Source organism: Schistocerca serialis, chromosome 2 (genome assembly GCF_023864345.2).
Source record: "Schistocerca serialis cubense isolate TAMUIC-IGC-003099 chromosome 2, iqSchSeri2.2, whole genome shotgun sequence".
In the NCBI taxonomy this organism is placed as follows: domain Eukaryota; kingdom Metazoa; phylum Arthropoda; class Insecta; order Orthoptera; family Acrididae; genus Schistocerca; species Schistocerca serialis.
The window spans coordinates 587,017,494-587,043,680 of NC_064639.1; the positions used below are offsets into that span (position 1 = coordinate 587,017,494).

Here is a 26,187-nt window from a genome sequence, read left to right on the forward strand (position 1 = left end):
CTCAATATATAGATTGAATAACATTGGGGAGAGGCAACAACCCTGTCTCACTCCCAAGGCAACAAAAAGTAAAGCGTAAAATATTATGATTATTATTCCCACAACATCACAAGTTGAAATCTAGTGGACAGTCCCTTCCCCTTCAGTACACTATAAATATCATTCAAATCTCTATGTAGTAGAAGGAACACATTCTCTACTTCCGTTCGCAAAAGTATTGTCGATTTTATTTTATTTTTATCAGCCAACTTCGTTCGGGACTGAGCTTTTCAACTTTATGTGGAACTGAGTTATCTTAAATTGGACTATGGGCGAAAGAAATGCATCTGTTTTATAGTTTGTAATGTGCACGTAAGCCTACAACGTTCTGGCTATTTGGGGTTGATCATGTTTTCTACAGCTTTCTATTAAATGTAAATAAACTTGGCATCAGACTATTAAAACAACGGGTTCTAAATTATGACGTGTTATCGTGTTAAAAACACACCAGATAAAGAACAAAACGTTACACTAAACGCTAAAACATTATTACCCCAGTAGAGCAGAAGGCACTTAAGAAATTTAGGCTTAATAGCTAGAGACTCTTTGATAAACTTTCAGTCAGTGGAGCTGAAGGCTCTTCGCAAAACTGCGCAAACAGTGAAGTGCGTCACTAATTAATTCAACTTATGTGATGACATAATTTAAATCATGCATCCAAAATATCTGGTAGACACTCATTTATTTCTCTATTAAATACAGACATTACCTTTCTTATGAAGTCTTAAACAGACGAAGCAAACACCAGAACTACGAGATGAAATTAAATTTAGTTTTACTAGCTTTTTCGGTCAGCAAGTGGAAGCTGTTAGCAGCATGGAATACAAAAGTCTTAAGTCATCGTGGCATTCTTAGTTCACTTACTCGCAAAGCATATCTGTTAGGAGCGCGCAAAGTCTGCATTTGTAATAACATTCGCAAATAAACTGAACGTTTTAGCAATATACTACAAGCCTTAACCAGCCACTGTTCAGAAAGTAAAAGGACACGAAAGTAAATCTTGCGCACTCTTGTTTGACGTGGCTGTAAGAGAAAAACTCCAGGAAAAGCGGATAACATTGTAGTGGGCACCTCGTTCATCTAAAATGAAATGATACAAATTGACTATAAAATTGAACTAGTACCTAGAACTTATCCCAGCAGGAAGTATCCCTGCTTTCGTCATCATATCTCCGTAAGAAACGGCACTGGAGTGTCTGCGAGTCCCAAGAGTGCAGTGGAAACTCGTAGCAGGCGAACAGCAGCACCGTATCCAACGCTCTCTTCAGCAGCTGGGACGACGGTTCTCCGGTTACCTTTATGTAGGTTCCTGGACATGTCGGTATCCCCTGGGAACGAAGCTGTAGATGCCGCGGCCAAGGCTGCGGTCCTCCAGCCTCGGACAGCTTCTTGTTGTGTGCCTTCATCTGATTTTAGCAGGGTCATTTGTCAGCGCATTTTATTGCTGTGGCATGCCGATTGGGCTACACTTACTGACAACAAACTTCGGGCCTTGAAACCTCTTCCCACGGCTTGGACGACCTCTTCACGCCCTTCTCGGCGGGAGGAGGTCGTTTTGGCCCGGTTACGAATTCTCGATGTACTCCTTAATCCTATATAGTAAGGATCCCAGACCGCATAGCAGTACTACACAAGAGGACTGACAAGCGTAATGTAATCAGTCTCTTTAGTAGCTCTGTCACATCTACTGTGTGTTCTGCCAATAATACGCAGTATTTGGTTCGCCTTATCCACAACGTTTTCTTTGTGTTCTTTCCAATTTAAGTTCTTTGTAATTGTAATTCGAAGATATTTAGTTGAATTTACGGCCTATAGAGTTGACTGATTTATCGTGTAACCGAAGTTTAAGGTATTCTTTTTAGCACCCATGTGGATGACCTCACACTTTTCATTATGTTAAGTGCCAATTTTCTCTCCATACACATATCTAATCTAAGACATTTTACAGTTGGTTTTGATCTTCTGATGACTTTACTAGACGATAGCACTATCTGCAAACAACCTAAGACGGTTGCTCAGATTGTCTCCTAAACCGTTTATAAAGAGAATAACAGCAGAGGGCCGATGACGCTATCTTGAGGAACGCAAGAAATAATTTGTTTTACTCGGTGACTTTCCGTCAGTTATCACGAACTGTGGCCTCTCTGGCAGGAAATCACGAATACAGTCACATAACTGGGACGATATTCCATAAGCACGCAATTTGATTTCAAGCCGCTTGTGAGGTAAGGTGTCAAAAAGTTTCTGGAAATCTAGAAGTACGGAATCAATTTGAAATATCTTGTCGAAAGCACTCAACACTTCATGAGAGTAAAAAGATGGTTGTGTTTCACAAGAATGGTGTTTTCTATATCCGTACTGACTTTGTGTCAATAGGCCGTTCTGTTGGAGATAATTCATAATGTTCGAGCTATTGCAAAATCCTGCAGCATATCGACATTAATGATGTGAGCCTATAATTTAGTGTATCACTCCTATTGCCTTTCTTGATTATTGGTGTGACCTGTGCAACTATCTAGCCTTCGGGCACGGATCATTTGTCGAGCGAGCGGTTGTAGGTGATTGTTAAGTACGGAGCTATTGCAACAGCATACTCAGAAAGGAACCTCACTGGTATACAGTCTGGACTGGAAGGAAATTGGAAATTTGTGGTAAGGTCTTATGTGACCAAACTGCTGAGGTCATCGGTCCCTAAGCTTACACACTACTTAATGTAACTTAAACTACCTTACGCTATTGACAACACACACACACACACACACACACACACACACACACACACACACATGCCCGAGTGGACCGGAAGACTTGTTTTTATTAAGTGATGTAAGTTGCGTCACTACTCCTAGGATATCTACTTCTAAGTTGCTCACCTTGGCAGCTGTTCTTCATTCGAATCCCGTAATATTTACTTCGTCTTCTTAGGTGAAGGAATTTCGGTGGGCTGTGTTTAGTAATTCTGCTTTAGCAGCTCTGTCACAGAAAGTATTTCGATTGCTGTCGCGCACAAGAAGGTTTCGATTGTGTTTTTCCTCTAGCAACTTTTACATACGACGAAAATCTCTAAGGATTTCCTGCCAGGTTTCGAGATAAAGTTGCGTTGTGGAAGCTATTATAAGCATCTCGCATTGAAGTCCGCTCTGAATTTCGAGCTTCTGTAAAAGATGGCCAATTTTGGGGATTCTGCATTCGTTTAAATTTGGCATTCTTTTTTCGTTGTTTCTGCAACAGTGTTCTGATCTTTTCTGTGTACCATGGGCGATCAGTTCCGTCGTACGTTAATGTATTTGTCGTAAGTCTCTCAATTGCTGTCGATACTATTTCTCTGAATTCAAGCCACATGTGGTCTATACTATGTTGTTAATTGGGAAGCAGTGGAGATAGTCTCTCAGAGAGGCTTCAAGGGAATTTTTATCTGCTTTTTTGAATAGCTGTATTTTTCGTTTATTTTTGGAGGATTTTGGGGTTACAATACCCAATATCGCCATGACAACCCTGTGTTCACTAATCCCTGTATCCGTTTCGATGCTCGTTATTGTAAGACGTTATCTTACTGGTTGGCACTCACTAGAATTAGTAATCTGCAAATCCATCTTTCGCAACACCGAAATACACAGAGCTCAAAGTTTCCTTGTCGGAAACGCTCTGCAGATAGTCACTGTTCTTCCAGATTTAGACTCCTACAGAAAGTCTCTTTTCTTCCAGATTTAAACTTATACGCTTCTTCGTTTCACTTCCAGATCTCGTCTTCAAAATTCCAGCTCGTCTGGGACGAGGGGCTCTCTTCTGGATCACTTAACTTACATGCAGGCAGAGACGAGTTGTTCGTACTGATCGTAAGTCAATCACTGATTTCGCAGCCACTCCAGACACAACTCGCAAATTCTAAGCATGATGAGACGCAGTCACGGCAGCGAAGTGAAGTGTGAGGAAAGACAAAAAAGTTTTCGTAAGAGTGTTCAATAATTCAAACCATAATTTCGAAGATTTATTTGCAGGTAGAAGTTCAACATCGTTTCAACTCCGGCGGTAGATACGTACATCTTTCCATAGTATTTTCTATCTTAATGTCCTAATCTACGGCATCACAGTACGACCTCTGCAGGTTTCCCTGAGGTACGCTTTAGTTTTGAATTATCATTCCAGGTCCTTTGTTCAAGTTTGCCAGGTCATTAGTTTATTGTTTTCAGTTATTATTAAATTCGTTCCTTGTGAAATTTGTTTATTTACGAGTAATAAACTGAGCTCACTGGGACATAATTTGATTTAGCAGTCTGATGCATTTCTTAATAATCAATTTCGTGAGTAATTATTTACTTGTATCATATATTACAGGCTCAAATTAAACTCTTTAATTAAAGTATCCAATTAAAGAACTCCACCCACTCGATACACACGGCTAAGTTTACAATACGAACACCCGAAATTGATCACATTGGTGCTAAATGAGACATTTTATGCAGGTAAATCTCTACAACAAAAGTGTAAGAACCTTAGGACTAGTTTTAGTGGGGAATTAAAATATAGAGCCGGTGCTAAAAGTGGATTTGCAGCTTCCCGTAAACGCCCGTGTATATATTTCGAATAGTTACTGTTTCTTAAAGAAACTGTAGTAAACAATACAGCTAAAGCTAGCCTGGATGAAACAGGCGTTGCTGAAAGCAGCGATGGGAGCAGAATACCAATTCGTTCATCTTTTACCAAAAAGAAGCAGAAAGCTATCGAAGACAGTCTTATTGATGTACTAAAGCAGAGTGTCGTAGTGAGGGACGAGCATAGAAGGAACTAAGAATCTGACTTGGATCGACTATTTCTGCTTTCGTTACTAGAAGATATTAAACAGATTCCAGAACATCGTGGGCTTACTACAAATACGGAGGTAACTGACGTCAAAAAAGGGCTCAGATGCTTCCACTGGGAGCTCATCACCAAAGCTATTCTATTTACCTGTCAATAACATCAGTCACTGCGTGATACCGCAGTAGATATGAACTAGAAGCCTAGATGATGATGATGATGATGATGATGACGATGACGATGTTTGGCTTGCAGGGCACTGTGTAGAGTTATGACTAAAAATAGGAGAAGAACATCGGGTTCCCGTAGGAGTTCAGAAGTTGTTTGCGCATCCACGCTGAAGCTTTGTCATCAGACGTCTCGCCTGTCTAATTCTAGATATGAGTGGTGTCTGACATGTCCGTGCTACAAACATATACTGATTTGAAGCTGACCGTCTCTTCATTGCGCATTCACGAGTCCATCTTACATCCGTGTCAAAATTTATACCACGTGGTTCATTCTGGTGTAAACGTGTGAAGGAAGCAGGCGATCATGCAATGGCGATGCATTAGTTCTTCCTACAGGCTACGGAGCGAGAGAATTGCCACCCAAGTTGGACATGCTGCGTCAATTGTGCAACGATGCTGGCATCAGTGGCGACATGATCATTCCACACCCGTAGACGAGATTCTGGATGTCCACGCAGCACAGACGCCCGCCAGGATCGTCGTACTGTAAGGGCAGCAGTAGCAGATCGTACAGGTATCACAACACAGATAAGAGGGCTTGTGAGCCCAGACGTGTCAACAAGAACTGTTGCGAACCGTTTGTTAGCAGTGTGACTATGGGCATGCACACCTCTAGCCCGTCTTCCACTCACGCCACATCGTCGTGCTCGTCTCAATACTGGTGCGATTAGACGATCACCTGGAAGATGGAATGACGCGCCGTGGTCTTTAGCGATGAAAGCAGATTCTGCCTGCACGCAAATGATGGGCGTTTGCTCTTACAATGTAGACCTGGTGAGCGCTGTCTCGTAGACTGCATTCGTCCAAGTATTGGACTCCAAGACATGCTAGCCCCACCCCGGGCCTTGTGGTGAGGGATGTGATAAGCTGCAACTCTTGTTCATCTTTGGTTTTTCTGGAGGGGCCGCTAAGCAGCACACGATACGTGCACAAAATTGTTAGACCTGTTCTTTTGCCATTGTTGCAATAGAAAGATGATGTCCAACAGGATAAAAGGTGATATCCAACAGGATAATGCATTAAAGACGCCCCGCCTCATTTTTGTGTCTGTATGTGTTTTGATTCAGCTTCTAGTTGCTATATGCGTCTCATCTCTCCTATATATATTAAAATTGACGTTCCCTTCTTGCTTCTGTCTCTATGAACAGCCTAATCTCAGGAACTACTGTAGGGATTATGTGAATGAGTAGTGTCTTTTCTTTTGGGCATGTTCAAAAGAAAGCACATCACACATTCATGTAATTGCTTGGCCTAGATGGGCAATGGATCGACAATCTTCAGTGCGGAAACACATTTCGTTCGACCTCAGCGGGAACCTAAAAATTTTCGAGCATGGACGCAGGCGGGGACTGCGAATAGGTGGCGCTAGGTGGAAATGTGAGTCTGCTGGGGAGGATGCATTGGCGACAAACGCTGTGTCCGGATGGCGCAGCATTACTTCTTAGTAAGCAGGAGATCCCGGGTTAGAGTCCCGGTCTGGCAAACATTTTCGTTAGTCGGCGCTGATTCCGCATAAAGTCCCGATGCAACTGATGTCAACAGTTCCTTTCCTTCCCTTTTCTTTCCCTTGTCCCCACCACTTTCCATTTACATAATACTGTAGTGATGTTGCTCGTGGCGGACTGGCGCGACCGCCCCGACAAGTGAGTTGCCACGGAGGCGCGCCGCCTTTGATGCACGGGTCGCATTGTTATCTGGTAGCGGCCGGGGAGTCCGCTCGCACTGTTAGGCGCTGCAGTACGCCGACAAGGGGCGTTTGCTTAAGACGTTTAATTTATATGAAAGTCGTTACATTCAGTTACCCTATGTTCTTCTCCTATTTTTAGTCGTAACTCTACACAGTGCCCTGCAAACAAAACTACCGCTGTGACAGACAAAGTCTTTGGCAGTGGACATTTAATGCTACCCGTGGGAAGCGTGGGTGAGTCACTAGTGTTACTATAAAGTACGGCTGTGAACCGCGTACTGCACGAATACTTGATTCGGGCCACATGCAGCCCGCGGGCTGCAGTTTGACGACCTCTGGTCTAAGGCATCAAACTTCATTAAACAGCTGTCCTGATAAATACACTGAAGAGCCAAAGAAACTGGTACACTTGCCTAATATCGTGTAGGGAACCCGCGAGCACGCGTAAGTGTCGCAACACGACGTGGTATGGACTCGACTAATGTCCTAAGTAGTGCTGGAGGGAACTGCCATGGGTCCTGCAGGACTGTCCATAAATCCGTAAGAGCACGACGGGATGGAGATCTCTTCTGAACAGCACGTTGCAGGGCATCCCATATATGGTCAATAATGTTCATGTATGGTGAGTTTGGTGGCTTTGCTTCGGATTTTAGGGAGAGGATTTTAATGTGCTGCTGGGTGACTGGCTCACCCAGGTTTTAGGTAAGAGGTCCGCCAGTCACGATTACCTACTTGTTTCACTTCGATTTCTGATCCCTTGTGTTTCCTTTCCTTTTTAGTGCGTTTCTTTTCCTCTTGTTTTGCCTCTGTATGTGAGGTTTTGGAACAGCGTCAGGTCTGTGTCTTTTAGCCGTTCTCCTTGTTCGCTGTCCGTCTTCGTCCCTTCACCGCATGTGTTCCTGTTTCTATGCGTTTGGGCGCTGATGACCATGCTGTTTAGCGCCCGAAAACCTCAGACCACACACACACGCACACACACACACACACACACACACACACACACATGGAACTGTTTAAACTCAGAAGAGTGTTCCTTGAGCCAATCTGTAGCAATTTTGGACGTGTGGGGTGTCGCACTGTCCTGTTGAAATTGCCCAAGTCCGTCGGAATGGACAATGGACATGAATGGATGCAGTTGATTAGGCAGGATGCTTATGCACGTGTCACCTGTCAGAGAGTATCAAGACGTATCAGGGGTCCCTTATCACTCCAACTGGATACACCCCACACCATTACAGAGCCTCCACCAGCTTGAACAGTCCCCTGCTGACATGCAGGGTCCATGGATTCATGAGGTTGTTTCCATACCCATACACGTCCATCCACTCGATACAATTTCAATCGAGACTCGTTCGGCCAGGCAACATGTTTCCAGTCATCAACAGTCCAATGTCGGTGTTGACGGGCCCAGGTGAGGCGTAAAGCATTGTGTCGTGCAGTCATCAAGAGAACACAAGTGGGCCTTCGGCTCCGAAAACCCATATCGATGATGTTTCGTTGAATGGTTCGCACGCTGACACTTGATGGCCCAGCGTTGAAATCTGCAGCAATTTGCGGAAGAGTAGCACTTCAGTCACGTTGAACGATTCTCTTCAGTCGTCGTTGGTTCCGTTCTTGCAGGATCTTTTTCTGGCCGCAGCGCTGTCGGAGATTTGATGTTCTGCCGGATTCCTGATATTCACGGCACACTCGTGAAATGGTCGGGTGGGAAAATCCCCACTTCATCGGTATCTCGAAGATGCTGTATTCCATCGCTCAAGCGCTGACTGTAACACCACGTTCGAACTCATTTAAATCTTGATAACTTTCTGTTGCAGCAGAAGTAACCGATCTAAAAACTGCGCCAGACACTTGTCATATGTAGGCGTTGCCGAAGGCAGCGCCCGTTTCTGCGTGTTTACATATCTCTGTATTTGAATACGCATGCCAATACCAGTTTCTTTCTCGGTGTAAATGATAACAATGGTTGAGCTGAAAGACTACACGATTCATTAAAAAAAGCTACCACAGTGTCCCAGTTCGGAATGGATCTGATGAGGAACCACCATGTAGAGAGATTTAACCAGTGCCCTGGTGCGAAATCATGTTTATTTTAACATAATCTGCAATATGTAACTTTGAGAAATGTTTTTGAAGTTTGGTTTTGGAAAAAATTATGGAGAATGTTAGTAAACAATGGACAGGCCTTAACAAAGAAAGCGGAAGAATTGTGTTCCACATCATAGAACGGATGGGGGGGGGGGGGGGGGGGGGGGAGTAGGCGTAAGAAGCGTAGCGAAGCCTGCTTTCTGAAAGGAGAAGACACCTCGAACAGAGAAGAGCAGGTCAGGTGGCCGCAGATGGCAGTACCATCATCATACTTCAATACCAACAGGTCTTATAGCCTGTTGCAGTGGATATAACATAAGATACAAATTCCTATAAAAATATATCCATCCTAAATAAAATAAGAAATCAAACTCAAAAAACTATTGCATAAGAAATGAGGAATTTCCGTCGACATGTATACTTACACTAGAGTAAGGAATTTTCAATTTTGTACCCTACACTACTGTTCCAAAATATTGCACACCACTACAGAATTTTTAGAATTTTGGCTCAGAACGTCTTAAACCCCAATCATCGTTGAAATTTCTAATATGTATTAAAGAAGGGTAGTCTACAAGTCTGAAGGAACATAGTAATGATGGACAAGTTTGGTTCTAATATTTTATTATAATTCAACGAAATATGTCAACAGTATGTACATATCTGTACAATGACATGCCATGTCACTGATGACATCTAAGTTAAATATTTTTATGAAATTTCCATTCAATTTGGTAATAGCGCAAAATATTGTGTATCCCAAGTGCATTATTCAGCAGTACTACTTTAAATAATTTAGTATTTTGTTGGACCCCCCCCCCCCCTCTTGGTCCTTACAACAGCCTTCACTCTGAAGTCGATCATTTTTCTGATGGTACTGATGTAAATTTCACGGTGACACTTTCACAATCATCTCCGACAGCTCATGTTTTGTTGCAGGATTTTTCTTATGAACCCCTTTCCCATCCATTCGCCACAAATTCTCAGTGGATTAAGACCGGCGAATTTCCCGGCCACGGAAGTTCTCTGGTACCCAGTTCAGTCATGACAGAACGAATCTAAAATGATAGATTTGGACGATATGTAACAGTAGTAACCTTGTAAATTCTATTACAAAGATAAAATAACCAAAATTCACCTTTTTATGTTTGCCATGGAGCCAGATCCTGTTGGGAAATTCATAGCGCAACCTAGAAAGCATCATGTGCAGTGAACATCAGATGGCACCAAATCACAACATCGTATTATTTTTCATTGTTTCGTGAACAAGGCACTAAGGATCCTCCTGTCATTGGGTTCACAAATTACGAGCTGTGGTCTGTCACTCATCGTGGAGAATTAGCTTTAGTCTCAAAGTACCACAATTCTCCGCCGCTCCTTTGTCCAGTTTACGTGCAGTGTGGCTCATGCCAGGCTCTTTTTCCTCATTGCAGTAGTTAAAAATCGCTTCTTCTTGGCAACTCTTGCCTTCATACCCATTGCAGTGTGTGTTTTCCTAACAACTGGTGAGCTGGAATATACTCGTATTGCCTCTTTGCATGCTTTTGCCAGCTCAGCTTAAGTAGCATCCCTGTTTTTCCTACATCGTCGACGAATTATTCTGTCCTCCCAGGATGAAGAAATGTATAGGTGCTTGGTTTGTGGTAAATTTTCCATATTTACTTTGGCCATCAGCTTCTGCAGATTTCGACTCACAGTTGACAGCGAACACTTTAATTTCTACGCAATCTCAGTGCTGTTTAGGTCTTCGTTGTGTAAAACCTCGGAGCACTTTTCCTTTGTAGGGGCTAATTCATGAATTTTCACCGTGACAGTAAATGGACACACGAACATAGGAAGAAAATTTTTTAAAAATCCAGCAATACTTTCAGACCAGAGCTAGCGAACGCGTAAGCTCAGATAACACAGAACACTTTCTGAGACAATAATCGACAATATGAGATCACATGTTGCTAGTCATTGTCACTAGCGCCTCCTGCGCCCCCCCCCCCCCCCCCCCCGACACACACACACACACACACACAAATAAATGCGTATACATTTCAGCTTGGTGATGTGTAACTAACAAAAGGACACCATTGTAATCAAGGGCATCTAATACTTTGTAACAGTAGTGTAAATATTTTTATTTTTGAAATGAATGTAACTGACTTATCTATCAAAATGAATAAAATGCACATTTTACCTCTTTACAGTTACACTTTTGAATCTTATTTTATAATTTTAAGACTTTCATATCATATGGACAGTTTTATAATAACAGTAGAATCATTGAACTGTTGTGCAATTGATTGCTTGTGACGTCTCAAGTTCTGTGGATGAGTAACAGTAGTACTACATATTTAACACGGGGTTTACACGAACCGGAACAAACCCGGGAATTTTTTCATCCGGCAGAAAACCGGAAAAAAAAACCCGGGAATTTTTTAGAATTCTTTGAATTTTTCATTGTTTTAGTTTTCAGTTAAATTTTTGTAACTATGACTGGTAAGAACCAATATTCTAACAAAGGATATTACTGTATCTCGCTACTGCAGAATAATACTGTAGCAATAAAACATGAACGAGAGAAAAAAGACGAAAATCAAACTTAAGTTGCAAAGGAAATGCGCCCATATACAACAACAAAACACAGTGCTCATACAAGCGTCTGCCAACAGTAAAATGTTTCAAAGGCCTTGGGAAGACTATATAATGCTTCATAACAACAAATTGCCCCCGATGAGCGTGACGTCACAACTGCTTACATCAGGTTCGTTTGAGTAGGTGTGAGCGATCTCATGCGCATGCGCAGTAGAGTTATGTACGAGAAGTACATTCTCCCGCACAGAAGCTGTGTAAGCAATAGCAGCAGGCAGCCAGATGATAACCAGAAATTTTACTGGCGCGGCTAAGCTACCAGATTCACGCTTGCGCAACAGGCCCGGATCTATGGGGTGGGGGACAAACCCATTCGTATGCCCAGTTTTGGATGTAAATTTTCTTGGAGTACCAGTACTGCATTATCTCATGTTTGGTTCTTTATTATGGCATAATGCCATATGTGCTAGAAGATGAAAACGTACACTTGAAATGTAGCGAACAGTTGAAAGTAGCCAATAGTGTGGAATTAAAAACTTCGTTTCGAATAAATTGACTGCCTGAGCGGAAAAGATTAATAAAAGCCAAATTTCTTTAGCAAACCGACAAAAATAATTTCATTGTTCTGCAAGGCGATTAATGCTTGACTGTCAGAAAGGTGTATACAGAGCTTTAGCTAGCTGCTGCTCTGTACACAGAGCTTTGGCTGCTAGCCTGGAACTGTACAACTGGCCCTTACTAATGTAGCGGTCTGGCCAAAAATTTTCTGTCAACATTTCATTTTCTTGGATACACCGAGAATATAATACGTGATCTTTTTTACCTGTTTATTCCTGATATTCGTTTGTTTCCACTCTGGTAGTCTGAATCTATGGATTTCGCTAGTAAGTATAACAACGTTGATCATTCGCAAACCCAGTCAACCACATAAACAGCGATTGGCATTCACCCATTCGGCTTTATTCCGCTCAGCTCGTATAGCTTCGTCCCCTTTTGTCTGCAGGAAAGTTTATTTCTAGATGCAACGGAGATTCCCCTGCCAGAGACATCACGCACGCTATGCACGCATTCAAAAATCAACGTATGATTCATTCAGAATTCAACTTAAAATTTGTTCAAAAACCGGGCGGGAAGCGTTTCAAAATCATATGAGTAATCGATAGACCAACGTGGGCTGGATGCTAGGCGCTTTGTGAAACAAGGTTATTTTCCTTAAGAACATTAATTTGGTGCTCCCCCCCCCCCCCTCCCCCTGAAATTGCCGCCCGGGGTAGATACCCATGAGTAATGTAACAGCAGCAGACAGAGCTGCTTTACGCTCTCTCAAAGTTGATCCTAGTATTGTTATTTTACCTGCGGACAAGGGCAATGCCACCATTCTTTTAAATAAACATGATTATGTACAAAAGATGCAACGTTTACTATCTGATTCAGCGTATCGCAGAATCTATGTTGACCCCACAAAAAGTGTTGAGAGAAAGACCAACAGCGTCCTGAAGAAAAGTAGTTTGTCGCAGGCCACTATCAAGAGTCTTAACACCTATAGTGCTTTTCCTCCTAGGTTATATGGCCTTCCGAAGGTTCACAAGAAAGGGGTTCCTTTCCGTCCTATAGTGAGTAACACGGCGCTCCGACATAATCGTGTAGCCAAGCATCTTGCTTCTCTGTTGAGTCCACAAGTAGGTCGGTGTGAACATCATATCAGGAACTCAGCTGATTTTTTACGTCGTTTGGAGGGGCTGAGGTTGAATGACTGATATTTTAGTGAGTTTCGATATGGTCTCTCTCTTCACTCGTGTTCCTCTGTCTGATTCGTTGCGGTTAATTGAGGCAAGGTTTGGTGCGGAATTAACTAATCTCTTTCGGCATGTGTTGACATCCACTTACTTTTTATTTAATGACCAGTATTACGAGCAGACAGATGGAGTTGCGATGGGTAGTCCGTTGTCTCCTGTGATCGCAAATTTGTTTATGGAAGACTTCGACGAACGTGCATTGGAGTCAGCGCCTTTGAAACCCACCTGTTTCTTTAGATACGTTGATGTTACCTTCGTTGTTTGGCCTCATGGTAGGGAGAATTTGAATGTCTTTCTAGAACATCTGAACTCGATCCACCCGAACATTCGTTTTACGATGGAGGTGAAAGAGGATGGTTGCTTTCCCTTTCTTGACGTGTTGGTTAGGAGGAAGGATGATAGATCATTGGGACATGCAGTCTACAGGAAACGTACTCACACCGACTTGTACTTACAGGCTAATAGTTGTCACCATCCGGCTCAGCGTGAAGGCGTACTTCGTACCCTGGTACACAGGGCACATGTCGTTTCTGGCGCTGAGACTTTGCCAGCTGAGCTGTTCCATCTTGAAGTTACATTTCGTCAAAATGGTTATAGTGATAGACAAATTGAACGTGTGTTACGCTATCGACCAACTGTACATCGGGTGACTGATGATAATTCTGAGTCAACACCTAAGTCTACTGCCGTTTTGCCTTACGTAGGAAACACGTCCAACAAGATCGGTCGTATTTTATGGAAATACGATGTGAAATGTGTCTTTCAACCTCCATCTAAAATGAGAGCACTTTTGAGTTCCGTTAAGGATGATCTCGGACTGCGTAAGGCGGGTGTATATCGTATTCCTTGTAGCTGCGGCATGCAATATGTAGGTCAAACTATCAGGACTGTGGAGGACCGGTGTACTGGGCATAAACGTCACACATGATTACAGCAGCCAAGTAGATCTGCTATTGCCGAACATTGCTTGGATACTGGTCGCCTCATGTTATATAATAACACCGAGATATTGGCATACACGTCCGGCTATTGGGACAGTGTTATTAGGGAGGCAGTTGAGATTAAATTAGCGAGCAACCTCGTTAACAGGGATGGAGGTTTCCGTTTAAACTCTGTTTGGAATCGGGCTCTCTCCCTTGTCAAAAAACAGAGGGACAGAGTCAATACTACCTCACCTGCGAATTCATAGTCTCACTATCGATAGCTCTGACTTTGGTCATCTTTGGTGGCACTAGTGTTCAGTGTGTGTGTTATCTTTCCTGCTTCAGTCCGAGAGGCGAGAACCGAGGTTTTAAATTTGCATGTACGCCGCCTGTCCGTTGCAGTTTGCCTTGAAAATGGCGGGGTGTTCTCCTGCCGAAATATCGGCGGTCGCTGAAAGTGTTACGTGGCTGAATTCCCGGAAGTTATTTGAAAGTTGTATACGCCAGAAGAAACTCAGGTCTCACATTGTGGAGAGTTGTTGTTGCATAACCTTTAGTAGGCCGGTGTCATTTAATTTGAGGGTGTATTGTGAGTTATCAAGAATAGTCCTCATTAAATACATTCAGACTGTCAGTCTTCTTATGTGCTTGTCTGCCAAGCTTAGCATTTTTTTTTAGCAAAAACGTATTTCCTGCCACAAATAATAATAATTAAAGATGGGCGTGTACTTACTGACAGATATTGCAATTCATTGTGTGTGGAGGGATCAAAATTCGTTTCTATCTTTGCATATTTACACATCGTCTTGGCTTGTTGGAGCCTGCAGTGTCAATGTGTTACCTCACTCAGCAGACTGCTCAGGTAGTAGTGATGTATCAGTTCTTAACTGTCGAGGTGTTTTTGAAAATACATTATTCGTTACACATTTTAGGTGGTGTATTTACACATGTCATACACCATTTTTACGCATTTGCACATCGCCACAGTGTGTTCGCAAAATAATAATACACTGCTCAGCTAGCATTCTACAAGTATGCTACCTTATAACACTTGCATACACATACATTGTAAAAGCAAAGGTAGTACTCCAATAATGTCTTTTTTTATAAATAATTCAGAGAACATTGCCTGAGACATGAGGGTTCTCGAATGGAAGGCGACAGCGTATGACTGATGAATAATACAGGTGCTTCTAAGCACTAAATTAATTGTAGGTCTCAGCAGCACATGATGGCAATCAACGTAACAATACAGTGGAGTGACATTGCTTTAATGCTGGCATATACGCCAGTGCGATGCTGTCAGATCTTTCAGGTACTTTTGGACACAGGTCCTCTCACTAGATTTGGTGCCACTAGAATAACATTTTCCCAGACTATGCTGTGATGTCATTATTGTATACTGCGTGTTTCTCACAACATGCGCTTGTTAACTTTTCCTGATACGTGGAATGTGGTCCCATCTGAAAAAACAAATTCGGTAAAGATAATTTTTGCTGGTGCCAAACTCTCACCCACAAAAGTTACTCAAGAAGTTCTGTCATTTGAATCTTACATGTAGAATTCTTCCTACTGTGGCGCTAGGCATTCCTAATTCGTGAAATGCATGTTGGGTAGATTTGGAAGTACTTCTGTTGCGCACATCTGACACTTCGTTTACTGACTGAAGGCTTCCCTATTCACAGAACATCCAACATACTGCTGGCCTGTTTAAACTCCTGGTACCATGCAACAATAATAGTGCTTCTCTCCCTTATTGTCTTGTAATACCACAAAACACACTGTGCCTTCTCGTCGCGTGATGCCATTTTATAACAGCGATTGTAATGCACTCCACCTATCCTTAGAGCATTAGCAATTTCACAAACCTTTTTATGTCGATCTTTTAAAATCATATCATCCATTTTGTCGGTGGTTTCTGGTGTGCCTGCATTTTTTGGGCGTTGCTATATCCGTTTTGATGCTCGTTATTAACTCTAGATTATTTGTTGCTAAGAGGTCAAGTGTGTTTTCATAACAGTCTACTATTCAAGAGGACTCATGAACTAAATGCCCGAATTAATTTTCAGAGAATGCGTTTAGCACAATTTTGGAAGATGTTTTATGCATACCTCCAGATGTAAACATGTATTTTCGCCAATATATCGAGGGAAAAATGGAAGTCATCACCAACTATAATAGTGTGTGTCAGGTACGTGTTTTATTTTATTTATTTATTTATTTACACATTAAGTTCCGTAGGACCAAACTGAGGAACAAATCTCCAAGGTCATGGAACGTGTCAGTACATGAAATTACAACATGAAGTAATAACAGATGAAAATAAAATGTTTATCAAACTTTCAGAAATTCTATCATCTGAGTTGGGAGGTGAGTAAAAGGTTCGAATAGTATTTTATTCCAGCCGCCAAAAATGACCTCTACCCATATTAACTAACAGAAACTATATTCTTCAATTTCACTACAAGATAAACTACTTCTAAAAGCAGCAAACACACCTTTGCCAACTGTATCTCTGAATACCATTAGGTCCTTCTATTTCAGCTGAACTTTAGCCACCTTCCAGTGTCGATAACAGTTTGAGCATCGGTGCTTTCTATTAACTCTAGTACTTTCCCAAAACTACTATGACAATTTACAACTACAATGCTGATTGTTACCATGTGTATACGAATGGTTCCTACATCTACGTTCTTCCTGTGTTCGACCTGCCCCCTTTGATACTGAAGCCTTTTTTTGTGTTTTCTATAAGCCCTCTAATCTAAAAACCTCCCAGTCCACGCCACACAGCATGTAGTGGACTCTCGACCTATTTATCTGAACCTGAAAACCCATCACCCTATGACGCAAGTCGAGGAATCCACGGCCTACACAGTTACAGGACTGTCTGAGCCTCTGATTCAGACCCTCCACTCTGGCTCTATGCAAGAGGTCCACAGTTGGTCCTGTCGACTGCTGCAATTCGTGAGCTCTGCTTTCATCTTCCAAGCTAAACTGGCAGCCTTTACCACTTCTGATAGCCACCTGAAACAAGAGAGAATCTCTTCTGGTCCAAAGCAACATCATCATTGATACCATCATGAGCCACCAACTTGCAGTTGGCTGCACTTTGTGCTCTTAATGGCAACCGGGAAGACCCATTCCACGTCTGGAATGAATCCATCTGGTATGCACATGAAGTGACCATTGGCTTTCCTCCCCTCCTTAGCAGCCATATCCCACCCTCTGTAACTGCCTGGACCTTGCAGACTCAAGAGGTTTTCTCTGAAACAGGACAAGTGACTGAATCTGTCTGAGGGACAGTGTCAGCCATAGACAGCATCTGGAACCTGTTTGCCAGACTAAATGGAGAGCCCTTATGATCGGTCCCCAGAAAGTCTTTCATCACCTGCCACACCCCGAGACGACCTCCCACTTGACCATGGGTGAGGGGTCAACCTCAATGCAAGCAGTGACTGGACTGTCCACTGGTACAGACCAATTGGCAGACTCGTGGGTCGTGCTGGACATCCTTTGGATCACTATGGCCAGCCTGCAACAGTTTTGCCCATCCACTGCAGCCTCAAGCTGTAGTCTGGAGCTGAGAATGAAATGCCACCAATTTGGCTTGCATCTGCACACAGCAGTCTCCCGCCTACAGCCTTTGTCTCCATATAGTTTCATAGGCCTAAGCTGATTAAGGTCTACACACTGTGAATAATGGAAATAATTACAACAACGAAAGGGAACCCATCTCTTCTCAAGCAAGTCATCACTACCAGTTGGCCTGGAGATGTGAAGAGTGTACCAAAGGGTTGTGTGTGAATTTAGAATGGAGTAAGGGCCGATGCCATTTAAAAATTGCAACTGAGCAGTCACATTCTTGCCCACCTGACGAAAGTTTTAACAGCGACCTAATTTCATTTGTGGCTCCTAAATTTGTATGGCGGCCACAGTCCTTCTCCAGGAGAGTCATGTGAAATTGTTATGCAGCATGTCAGGAGTGATGCTGAGAATAGCTTCTTTTACGAAGATTTAATCACTGCACAATACTCGATTTTTTTCCATTTTCGACATCATGTGTACGGAACTGCTTCAAAGACACTCTACAGTCAACTGCTGCCTGGAATGTCTTACAATTTTACGAGGCGTCTATGCTGTCGGCACTGTACGATTGACGGGTGACAACACATCCGTTGCTGGTGTACGACTGGCGTAAATTAGCAATGGGGGAAGTTCTGGTCGGAAAACCTACGCTTCTTGGTCGCACTTCCAAAAGGATCGGTAAAACCACGGTCGATGTAGCCATCCTGGCGAGAATGATCCGCAGAGGCAGCAGTAGGCATATGTATCTACATTTGTCACTTAATATAGGTTCTTGAAAATTTGCAAGTAGGCTTTCCTGAAATAGATTGCTTCTGGCCTCAAGCCTTAGACAATTCAAGTTTTTACCACTTCCGCGAGTCAGACAAACACTCGACCGTCCATACAGCTTTTCGTCGTATAAGTCCTACAATATATGAGTATCGTATGACACGCTCGAGTTTCATCGTATGAGGTCAATATCCTACAATATATTGGTATGACACGCTTAAGCAATATAATAGAATAGGTTCCACGGGTGTTTTGTAAGCAATCCCCTTTATAGGCTGCTGTAGAGATACGACCAGAATGTTAAGTAACATCTCGCAATACTAATTAATACTTCAGATAGCTATGCACTCGAATTACCGCTTAGTTTTCTGCGGCTTTTTCTTACCGGTACTCTTCCTTCAAGATAAGACGCTTCAGTCAGTATGTCAGATGACAGTCCTCTGATGCATTTGTTTCTGAAATCTGCTGGAGAAATTTGTTACTTACAGAATCAAACACCATTTGAAAGTAAGGTACATCGTAACTCTTTGGGGCGGATCATGTCACCAATATTCACGTAGTCATTGGCGTATTTGCACTGTTCCTTCTTAAATGTCCGCTAAGTTCAGTAGCTGATTTTCCAGTAGTTGTTACCCGTTCTGCTAATATGTGGGATCGAGAGAACAGTTGTTTGTCGATCTGTTTCAGGATCAATATACACCAAAAAACTGTAGAGCTTAGGTAGAAATTTTGTGGCGCAGCGAGTCATGATAATCACTTAATCCTTCTTGAAAGATTGTTTCCACACATAAATGCACTTAAAATAGTATTTGCCGAATGTTGTACCGTGCTCTAAAGCCGCGTTTCCGCAGGCATTAAAATTAATGAGCAACAACTTTGGCACCCTTAACAGCATACACTATGGTGTACTATTCACATTACCATCTGTGCTGTAATGTTATGAGAAGTGGGGGGGAGTACACCGTGGGAGTGGCAGGTGAACATCTTTGTGTGGGGGTATTATAGACAGGCACTTACAAGTGCAGTGCCGGTTCAATTAAGTTATCGGTAATTACAATCGATTGGTTAATCGGCCTTCAGCGTTGTTTTTGCTGCCAGCCACAAGAATGCTGGCAGGTTGGAGGTCGTGCACAAATCGTAATTCCAAAATAAAATCAAGTACCTGATAAATTCGTATGTGTGACACCAGCCAAAAACCTGCTTCAGTGCCATACCTGCTGTGACTAATCTTTTTTACTGGTAAGTACATGAAAACATTAAGTAATTACAATATTCCTGTATAAGAAAGATTCTGTGGTGAGTGACACAGCAAAGAATTGCTGCTACTTCAGTCGTCACTGGTTGAAAATTAAATTCAAGTAACTCGTAATCAGTTGATTCAGTAGACCAGTGGAGTGCAGATATGTCGGTAGTAAAATGAAAATAGCTTTGGAAGTGTTAAATGAAACCGATGTGTAATCAGTTCCGTTCTAAGGCCGAAGATTTGTACATCATCAGGATTGTGTTGTGCAACAACCGTTTCACAACGTAAATAAAGTCAGGTTGAGTTAATGACCATCAGCTATATACATGGTAAATATATTGTGCTTTTAGTATTCACAGTTGGGTGCCAGCATTCGTATCAGAAGCAGTTAGTAATGTTTTTTGGAAGATCACAATGCTCCTTATTTAACGTGTGTACAACTGTATGAATTTAATTTGTGTGAATCAGGAAAGCAATTCGTATATACACAGTATTACATGTTTCCGTCATAACTGTCTGACACAGCACTTTGTTTGTATAGCCCGTTAAACAACAGATGTTTTTACAAATCGTCTATTTATACCATGATGTATCCAGTAACACTAATAAAGGGACCAACAATTGGGTAAAAATTTATAGACATCTGTATCCATCAGCTTATCGTAAAGGAATGTAATTTCTACTTCACATTTTGGTATGACATGTGCCTCTTTCATATTTTTATAGACCTACATAGCTACAGTGAAATATGATACAATATATATACATATATATATGGGTGGAAGTTTCCTAGGGACTTAGAGAATGCATTTTGGCAGAGTGATTTGTGAAGATCTACAAAGAGTATTATCTGTTAATTGAATAGCTACCAGTATTTGACCATTACCAGAAAAACACACACACACACACACACACACACACACACACACACACACACACAGAGAGAGAGAGAGAGAGAGAGAGAGAGAGAGAGAGAGAGAGAGAGAGAGAGAGAGAGATTGGGGGGGGGGGGGGAATTTAGTTTTGCTCGCAGTGAAACAAAAAATAATTTCAAAAAATTTAAAATATCATAATTAATGGAATGTCACCAATTTACAGAGCTTTATTTCATTGACTAGGTTGCTTAACTTATTTGGAATGTATAGTTAGAGTTGTTTTGGAATATTTTATATTGTTTTAATATGGGCAAGTAATTTGTTGCAAAGCATTATTCCTGCTTGCAGTGGTCATTTTTTGCGCTTTTTTTTTTTTCTCTTTCTCCATGTATCTAGTGTTGTTTGTGTGCTCATCCTGATTTATGTTAAATTAAGCAGATGTCTTCCCTCATTAATGTATGTGGTCTCTGACATATTTAAACAATCTTAACGATGATTCCATCTGCCCACAGTACACATTTTTTTATAAATTGCTGTTTTATGCATCCTGTTAGAATTTTGACACAGCAACACACAATATTCAACTCTTATTATGTTTATAGTTCACATGTTCGGTCCATTTTAGGTTACCTGGTATCCACAGTTCAAGGTATTTAATGACATTAGAAGTTTCTACTGTCTTGTTCATGTGATAACAGCTCAGTTCTTTGTTATAATACGTGCAAAACCTCTCAACCCTCACTTGGTGAATGAAGGAGTGTGTTATAAAAACCTTACTTATTTCCATTTGTATCAAAATTAATTGTATTTGTTAAATTTCGAGTTCTAATATTACTAGATTCTTAAGTGAAGTTTTCTGTAATACTTCTGTTATACTACTTTATATTTTTCGTATTTGTTTCTAGAACATATGAAGACATGGCAGAAACTGTAGGATTTGTTGCTGGGCTTGTGATCCTGCTTATAATTATTGTGAACTTCTCCCTGCATAAGCTGGAAGAAGGTCATGTTGGTGTATACTACAGAGTAAGTCTGTCTTTTATTACTGTGAAACCTGTGCTCTGTATTTACTAAACTTGGAAGCTACTTACAACTTGTTTCCACAGCATTTACTTTCATCCTAGCTTCCACTTGATGTAGATTCATTGTCATCATGGCAAATAAAGTATCCAATTCTAGTATATTTTTAGTACATTCAGGGTTGGCTTGAACATTTTTCCATACAAGCATTTTATCTTTTGACACCTTCTCCCCACTTTCCCCCTCATACACTTTCACACATGTCAGTTTTCGTTCCAATTGTGATAAATCATGTACTTTTTGCATGTAGGTGGCCCTGATGCCTCTCAGCTTGGTGGCCCTAAATATTGCCACTAATTGTGATACATACTGTAAAGCAGTTGTATAATTGTGCCACCTCTGGCACTCCTCAGTGTATGCCACTTCTAGTAGCGAGTTATGTCACTTGGGCCTTAAACTGGCCCCGGACACAATGACTCATGGTTAAATGTGAGCAGTTGTGGCAAATATAATTTATTTTACAAATATCTTGTACATGTCTTCCAAATGAGAAATCTGTATACAACTGCTGTCATTATGAAACAATCAACACAAGTTTCATACATGTAAATAAAAGCGCCATACAATACAGATAAAGTAATGGTTGAAAGAAAGTTTAGTCCTCAGTTTGTAACTGCTCTTGTGTGTCTGGAAGATGAATGGAAATGAATGCTGACGAGTGATATCAAATGATATAGAAAATTGTTGATTCTTCTACTGTCAAATGTCGGGAAAGAACAGCAACTTATAAAATGGTGTAAGTGACCTGTTCGTACCTTTCTTATTTTTTCAGATTTCCCTTTCATTTGTTTTTCATACATTGACATGTGTTCTTTCCAGCAATCAAGCTCTGTTGTATTTTATTTCCTCATTCTGTAGGTTGGCAATGTACCTGGAAAATCTAAAAAGTCTCGAGAAAATTTAGTTTACTGAAGAAGTTGGGGAAAGCTTTGAGAAATGTGAAAGACTAAAGAAATAGGAGTTTGACTTATTCATTGAAAGAATTTGCTGAGTCATTTTGTTACAAATCACTCTTTATAGTCTGCTTTGGAAACTGTTGGTGTGGAGTTGCATAAGGAAATTTGCAAAAATCTGTTCCATTATTGTATTATTTGATGTTTGATCACAACCACCTCGAGCACACTGGCGGACACGAGAATCTTCTTTATTGTAGATGGGTTATCAGGCATCCCTGTTTGCCACTGCATGTTTGATGATGGAGTGTAACATACACACAAGAATATGTCGCATAACTGTACATTTGCCAGTTGCTCAAATCAGATTTTAAGAAAGTATATAAATACCGATCCATATTTGAATATGCACGTGTTGAAGATCAGTGTTGAATATTGCAGCTTCAGTTCCTTTCTACTAATTTCAGTGTAAAGTAGTGCTTCGCTGACTTTCTCACAGTATCATGCTTGAAGTTGTTGTCAAAATGGATTAATAATTTCTGTGACAAAAATTCAAAGGTTGTTCCTATGATGATTTCTCATGTACTTAAGGTTATTGCGCTATGGCATGGAACAGTGATGGATGATGGTAATGATGGAATTTTTAAGAGTAACAATAGCTGATAAGTTACAGATTTGCTGATGAAACTGTTAGTAAACTAATGTTTACAGGAGAATTAGGAGCAGCCACTAAGTTACTTTGATAAACACACGTAACGAGGGAATGTTTGTCATTGTGGCTGCATGTTTCCGAGTGCGTATGCATAGTTTCCAGCTCTTTCCTCTGCTGTGAAAAACTGTGGGTCTGCTTTTCTCTTTGCTTCCTTTAGTATTGCAACAAGAAGCAAATTCATGTCATATTCAGTGCTGGTTTGTTATTGCTATGAGCCACACATTTATTTTGAAATTTTTAAAATTGATAGAGAATGCCGGTGCCTGATAAGCTAATGCAGATTGTATATCTAGTGTGGTATTTTCAAAAACAAATAAGATGTTTTAAATCTATGTAGAGTAACTTTGTTGTTAAAGTATTACCATTGAACATTACTTTTCAAACAAGAGTAGTAGTTAGCTTTGTACATACAGTGTGGTTGTAATTAAATTTTTGCTGCCTGAGACACATGCATGATCGTACAACAGCAAAACTTTATGGAAACATTTGTAAGAACGTGTGTAAGAGACATAATGAATAAGCCACCGAAAAAAATGCACATTAATTTCTTCATAAGAAGGTAATGCATGTTAGTTGTGTTCCGAAAGGTTTGAAACTCAGCACCCGGGCTTCAGTTTTCTAGAGCAGTGCAACACATACTCTGAGAAAAAATCAGAAGACTTCTGAACCAAGTACAAAACATTTTCACCTGATTAAAAATAATCAGCAACGGCCTGGGTAGGTATTGTAGGAATCTTGTAATTGTATAGCTGGTCATTCAAACCTCACTAGTAGCACCCTTTTTATAATTCAATATTTCTTAACAAATAGAAATTAATGTATATTGAATTTTATTTTAATAAAAGATGACATGTTTTCGTTTTTAATAACCAATTGCATGAAAACAAATTCACAATCAGTGAAAATTTGGTACAGAAATGTGAAAGATAGAAAAGGAAGTACTTTCTAAGTTTTTAGAGATTGAACTGTATTATTGATTTACATAGGCTATATATTTTTTGTCATTTGACAATGAGCCATTTCAAATGTCTGTACAAAATTTTGTCACATGACCAGTAATTAAAAATAGCTACTATTATTATTAAAAAATTGAGGAGCACCATTTGAAATTGTATTATGTCCACCATACCATTCTTTTGTGCTGTGAAGTCAGAATGTAACACATCAGAGTCACTGGCAGTGTAAATAGTCTCTGAAAACTAGCATTTATTTCAGATCATATTTAGCCTTCTATAGTGTGTGCTTCAAATGATATTGTGTCCAACATCTATTCTACATGAAGCAGCTCAGTTGGCTATACTGACAACTAGTGTACTTTTCTCAACAATGCTGTGTGTTCAGTAATGACAGTTATCTCGTGATTGTGTTGTTCACACCAGTATTCCAGCACAGAGAAAGTCATTTTCATTGCTGTAATATACTAGCATATTTTCTACTAAATGCCAAAAAATAAAGCATTCAGAATTGACAGGAAATGTATAGCAATGATCGTTAAGTATCACATTCCAGTAAATAGAGATTTGGAACGAGTGCATGCAAAAATTTTTGCGGAGCTGTTTGGATTTGTGTAGAGTAATCTAAATATTATTGCTAACTCAGTTAACGGGTGGTGAAAGATGTAAAGAATACACAGGGAGTGACCACAAGAAAGAGAAGTTTGCAGCAAAGAGAGAGAAGATTATTAGTTTCATCTCTAGCGTAAAGGTTAGAGAAAAGCAACAATTGTACTTTTTTTTTTTTTTTTTTTTCAGAACTAAATATCAGTAAGTTGTTCAAAATTGTTGTTTTGGAACACATACCTCGGATACTTGTAGCTACAGCCTTAAAATGTCTCGTAGACTTTTTACAGCTGCCCAAAATTAAGTCACAAATTCTGACTAACTTGGGTGCTTCTAGATTAAGAGCAGAGACTTTCATCGACTTATGAAGGAGTAGCCCTAGAATTCAACAACCCTATGCCCTGATATGCAGCAGATACAGGTCCTTCCAAAAAATGTTGATCAGTGAGGCATATCATTCACAACAAATAAACTATCACACTCTCTGTGTAAAAGACACAGATAATAAAAATTCACACTTCTATGTGTGGACAGAAAATAAAGTTGGCAGAAGTTCTGTTGGGATTGCTTGAGGTCCCTGTGATTTTCTGGAAAAGTTTAAAATCCCTGTTGAGAATGATAGCTTGAGGCTTTTGGCAGATGACTGTGGAGGGCAAAATAAAAATGATCATGTGGTATGTGCTTGGACTTCCTCTCTACTTAAAAAAGCTCCTCAGCAGCTTATGAACATAACACTGATCTTTTTCCAGTACGAGGCCACTCACTTTTGACTGCTGACAGAATCTTTGGAGTTTTGGAAAAACATTTTCAAAAGAAATCTGAGTTACTGACACGCAAAGATTACCATCTTCTTCTCCAGTAGTGCTACTGCCCTGGATGAACCTTGGCTTCAACAAGCTTCTTCCACATTTCTCGGTTGTTTGCTGCTCTTTTCAAACCACTGACTCCCGAGTGGTGAGATCTGCTATCACGTCATCAATCCATTCTTCTAGGTCTCGGTTTTTGCCTAGATGAATGAATCACATCTTTCATCATTGTCTTTGGAATTCGATCTTCTGCCATTCTCTCCGCGTGTCCTAGCCATTGTATTCAATGTGATTTCACAATGAAATGATCATATGGCATTTATTGGCCAGGATATCCCCTTTGGAGTTCACAAATTTCACTATATCCCTTCCATGTAATTGTATTCCTATATTCCTACCATGTAACTCGGCACTGTAGTGTATTCTCCAGCCTTCTTTCCTTATTGGGAGGGGGGGGGGGGGGGTTGTGTAGTATTTTCCACTCAGAGGTTCTTAGTACATGTTTGTCATGTTCTGTCAACGTCTA

The 26,187-nt window shown here is 40.8% G+C and overlaps 1 protein-coding gene across 2 annotated transcripts in view; it reads left to right on the top strand.

The window, feature by feature from the left end:
* The first annotated feature begins 19,445 nt into the window (after window positions 1–19,445).
* LOC126457608 (erlin-1-like) overlaps window positions 19,446–26,187 on the top strand; it is a 39,543-nt gene continuing 32,801 nt past the window's right edge. Inside the window, exons 1-2 of one of the 2 annotated variants that reach the window (XM_050094058.1) lie at window positions 19,446–19,732; window positions 21,517–21,637. In XM_050094058.1, coding sequence (XP_049950015.1) covers window positions 21,530–21,637 — 108 coding nt within the window. In that variant the 5' untranslated portion in view covers window positions 19,446–19,732; window positions 21,517–21,529. Of the gene's footprint in view, window positions 19,733–19,872; window positions 20,066–21,516; window positions 21,638–26,187 lie in introns of those variants that run through there. The other variant, XM_050094059.1, reaches the window with a different exon arrangement.